Here is a 4,433-nt window from a genome sequence, read left to right on the forward strand (position 1 = left end):
GAGTGCAGAGCACAGAGCAGAACTCCGGCCCGGGCTCGCCTCCCGCAGCCCCTGGGCCCTGCCCTGCTTCACCCGGGGACCCAGGCCGCCCCCACCCTTCAGACATCACGCCTGGTGAATCATTAATTGCCCATGTCCTCTCCCCAGAGTGGGGAGTGGGGAGAGCCGTTCTCAAGGGCGAGATTCCTGCATGACTCCGGTTTGGGCTGGTTCAGCGGCCCCTTCACCACTCTGAAGCCCACTGAAGCGAAATTGGGGAGGGGATCTTTCTTCCCAGAGAGCAGCCCCGACCCTGACGGCCGACGCCCCTCCCGTCACAGTCCCCATGGCCTCCGGGGCCAGGCAGGCCTCCTGGGTTGCCTCCACTTCCCTTCCCCTCGCCCTCTGCCTCCTGAGATTACCCTGTTCAAGCACCTCCCTGCCTCTTCCTCCTCTGCCCGCCTCTCTAAGACTCATCTGACCCAGTCAAACCTTCTCCTCTTTCCATTCGCCGCTTCCGATGGCCAGACTTTCACTCTCCTGAGCACCCCGGCCCCAGCACTGGGGCATCCACCCTCCTCCTCCTCCTCCTGGCACCTGCCCTGCGAGGCAGGCCTCATGTTCACTCCTACTTCCTTTTTTAAAATTTTCCATTGATTTTTAGAGGGAGCGGAAGGGAGGGGGAGAGACAGAGAGAGAAACATTGATGTGAGAGAGACACATCCATTGGTTGTCTTCTGCCCGAGTCCCCACCAGGGCCGGGGATGGAGCCTGCCTGCAACCGAGGTACTACGTGCCCTCGACCGGAATCAAACCCGGGACCCTCGGTCCATGGGCTGATGCTCTATCCCCCGAGGCTGGGGCCACTCGATCGGAGGTGGCTGTGGCTGGCTCAGCAAGCAGGGGTGATGAGCCCGAAGTCACACAGCACCAGGAGGCAGTCTGCCTCCGAGCCCGGCGCCCGGTCCTCCCTGGCACGGCTTTGCCCACGCGGTCCTGTCCCCTCTGCACTCGCGTCCCAGATCGCACGGCTCACGCTTGGCCCGAGCACTGCTTTTGCTTTCTAAGAGTGGTATTTGTTTATTCTCTGGATTTCCATCGCAGGCCTCGCCGTGCCAGGCCAGGAGCCGAGGCGGGGCCTGCGTGCCGGGAGTTCGAGCTGCTCCCGGAGACAGGGCTCTCCTGTGTGTCGGCTGCATCTTCCCAGGCAGCCAGCGGCCCTCCCCAAGGGCAGCGGCTGCTTCCTGCTTCGCCTGCAGCCCCCCAGGGCGGTGACCTCGGGTCCCTCCCCCGAGAGTTGATCCTGCTGTTGCCTTCATCCTGTGTGGGGGCTGGACGGGCCTGGCCCAGGCTGTGGGACGCAGGACAGACGGCTTGGGAAGGGGGCCTGGGAGCGGAGAGCTCGGGGAAGGTGCTGGGATTTGAGATTAAGAGCACGTGTCCTTTCCCCAGCAACCACGGCGGACCCCCCGCATGTACCCTGAGCAGCAGGCCAGGCATTGGCCGAGCCCCCCTCTGGAAGACAGAGGCCTCGCCAGGACCCTGAGACGGCTGGACTGTCCTTCTGACTCCTCCCTCCCTTATCCCATTCTCGCCAGCGAGGTTGCCAGAACAAAAGACGAAAACCCCCCCCGCCCCCCAATTTCATTAGACAAGCACAGACACCCTTCCTGCCCACCCCAAATACCCCCAGCTTCCAGCCTCCAGCCCGGTGGACCCTAACTCAGAGGGTCCATGCCCAGCCAAGGCAGACACCCAGGTTGGGTGTTGCGGGGAGAAAGGGGGGTGAGGGGGGAGGCCGAGCCCTGAACTGAAGAAGCCGGGCGAGGCAGATGGCAGGAAGCGCGAGGAGCAGACACAGGAAGAGGAGTCTGTTTAATGACACGGCTGGGTCTGGTTACAAACATCAGAAACTACAAAAGGAGGACAGACAGTCACACGGAAGGCTGGGCGAGATGGGACAGGAGGGGACGCGGCACAACAGTCACAACAGCAGAACATCCTGAGGACGACACACGTGACCAAGGGGCACACTCGGGGTGTCCCCGCGGCTCTGACCCAGATGGAGGGAGGGGTGGGCAGAAGGCCCCGGCCTCGGAGCTCCGGGAGGAGATGGAGGCAGCTGGTCCTGTCCCACCGCCCCTCCTCCCACTGGGGCTGGGCTGTCTCCGTGACAAAGGCAGATGGGGCTCTACCTCCGCCCCTCCCCCAGCACAGGCGTCCTGTCCTTGAACTGCGGGCCCCCTGCCTGCCCTTGACTGTTAGGGAGCAGGGCAGGGAGCCACACACATCCTTTTGTGTGGGGTCAAGGTGGGGAGAGCCAAACCCTTCTTGCAGGAATGTGGGAGCTGGTCCGAGAACGGGCTGTGTCACCCCAGCCCTGTCCACGCAGGCCCTTGGGTCACCCCAACTCCGCCCACAGGCCCCGATCCTCTCTGTGCTGATGCGGGACCCCCATCTCCGCCAGAACACTCCGTCCTCGGCCCAGAAGCATGTGCGGGGCCCCTCCCTGCCCCACGCACAGGGGAGCGGAGCCGAGGCCTCCCGGGGGCGGCTGGGCCCCGCAGGGACACAGTCTAGATGTGAATGTATATATATCTTTATATAGGCTGCATATAGAATATATCGTATATATGGTAGATATGTGTGCGTGATATTCTAGAGGTGACGCGAGACCCGCATGCTGGCCGGGCAGGTAGAAACGGGGCTGGCGCGGCCTGCGGCGACTCGCAGACCCCCGATTCCTGCCAGCTGCTCAGCTCGGTCTCGGACGGTGAGTAGAAAAGCTAAGAAGAGGGGGCCTGGCTCTTCAAGGAGGAAGGGCCCCCCACCCCACAGGCCACCGGCCGCCGCTGGGTCAGCATCCAGTGCCACCTCCCGGCGGCTCCAGGGGGCCGCGGCCCAGGCAGAGGCCTCTCTCCAGGAAGACGAGTCAGGGGTTCCTCCGGCTTCCTTGGCACCCAGCAACGGAGGGTCAAGGAGGGTCTTCAGAACTCGGCCTTCTGCTCAAGGCGCTGCCAGGGAGGGGGGAGGGCAGCCGGGGCCCTACGGCCCCGAGGAGGGAGAAGGCAGAGTGGCCGGCGGTCTGTGGACGAGAGATGGAGCAACAGGTCACAAGGGGCACAGACTGGGACCCAGGGACAGGAATCGGGGGCGTGAGGCGGGACGCTGAGACCCCGCGTGGCACAGGGGAGAGCAGCCCGGGGGCCCAAGGCCCAGTTCTCCTTCTACCGAGGGGACTTGGGCCCAGCCAAGTCCCTGGAACCGCCTGCACCCCAGGTCTTTTCCTCTACAGGGGGAATGTCTGCCTCGCCTCGCTCTGTGGGGATCGAGGGGCATCAACTGTGGGCACGTGTCTCACCAGCTGCCAAGAGCCACGCACACATGACTCTCTGCTGTGGATGGAGACGTGTGTGCGCCTGGCCCCTGGGTCCCCCGCGGACCACCCAAGGGCAGCCTCTGTACACACGGCCCTGTGCACTCGGCACCACGCCCCCCGCCTCCGCACCCACAAACACGCACCCACACCCTTAAGCAGAGACAGCTCAGTAAACAGTGGTGTCTGGCCCACCCTGTCCCTGATAAGAGGAACTGGATGGAGGCCTTCCTTCCAGGACTGCCTGCCACTCCCTCCCAGCCCCCAGCTCCCAGCCCCCAGCTCAGAACACCGCTGGGGGGGCCTTGGCAGAGGCAGGGTCTGGAGGGGACCATCCCCATGACTGCCCGGCTGGGGAGAGCGGGAACCCAACTGTGAGGTGCCCGGCCCAGGTGGGAGCAGGGCCGGCCACCCTCCCCAGAAGCCGTCTCCACGGAGACGAAGGGGGCAGAGGAGGAGATTCCCTCGGTTTCCTAATTCTTGGGGTTGGGTGAGATGTAAGTCCCTGGGGTCCAGCTGGGGCAAGAAGGGGGCGGGGCGGGGCTTGGTGTCGGGAAGCGTGTCCACATGTTTCTGATTCATGCGGCTGGGCTGGCGCTGGCCAGCTCGGTCCCTCAGGCCCCTGTAAGAAGGCCTTTTCTCTAGAAGCAGGAAGTCGTGTCCCCTGGCTGTAAACAAGCTCTTCGTTGGCGGCAGAGGCTGCCTGGGGAGAGGGTGGGCGGGCAAACCCCCTCTGCCTCCCAGCAGGTCCCCGGGCCCTGCCAGCGCCTCCCGGCAGGTAAACCTCTGCCTCCCATCCACCGGGGTCTGGGCAGGCCAGGGCCAGCTGTGCACATCTGGAGCGCCGGGCTGTAGCCAGCAGCTCCTGAGAGCGGAGGACGCGCTCCCCTGGGGATGGCGATGGGGGCGGGGGAGGGAGAGGAGAGGCTGGGCCAGTGTGCTGGGGGGACGATGGATGGACAGTCAGGAGGCCTGGCCTCCCAAGGCTGCCCTGGGGACCTTCTCGGAGCTGCGCCCACAGCCCACCAGGCGGCCCGAGGCCCCGGCCAGCTTGGAGCCCGGGAGGGGCCGCCGCCTG

The 4,433-nt window shown here is 65.0% G+C and overlaps 1 protein-coding gene across 1 annotated transcript in view; it reads right to left on the reverse strand.

Moving 5' to 3' along the window:
* Positions 1–1,835: 1,835 nt before the first annotated feature.
* Positions 1,836–4,433, reverse strand: part of CYGB (cytoglobin) — a 10,667-nt gene continuing 8,069 nt past the window's right edge. Inside the window, exon 4 of the mRNA XM_015559235.1 lies at positions 1,836–3,064. Within this exon, the coding sequence (XP_015414721.1) occupies positions 3,025–3,064 (40 nt within the window). The 3' untranslated portion in view covers positions 1,836–3,024. The remainder of the gene's footprint in view (positions 3,065–4,433) is intronic.

Source organism: Myotis davidii, unplaced genomic scaffold (assembly GCF_000327345.1).
Source record: "Myotis davidii unplaced genomic scaffold, ASM32734v1 scaffold274, whole genome shotgun sequence".
Lineage (NCBI taxonomy): Eukaryota > Metazoa > Chordata > Mammalia > Chiroptera > Vespertilionidae > Myotis > Myotis davidii.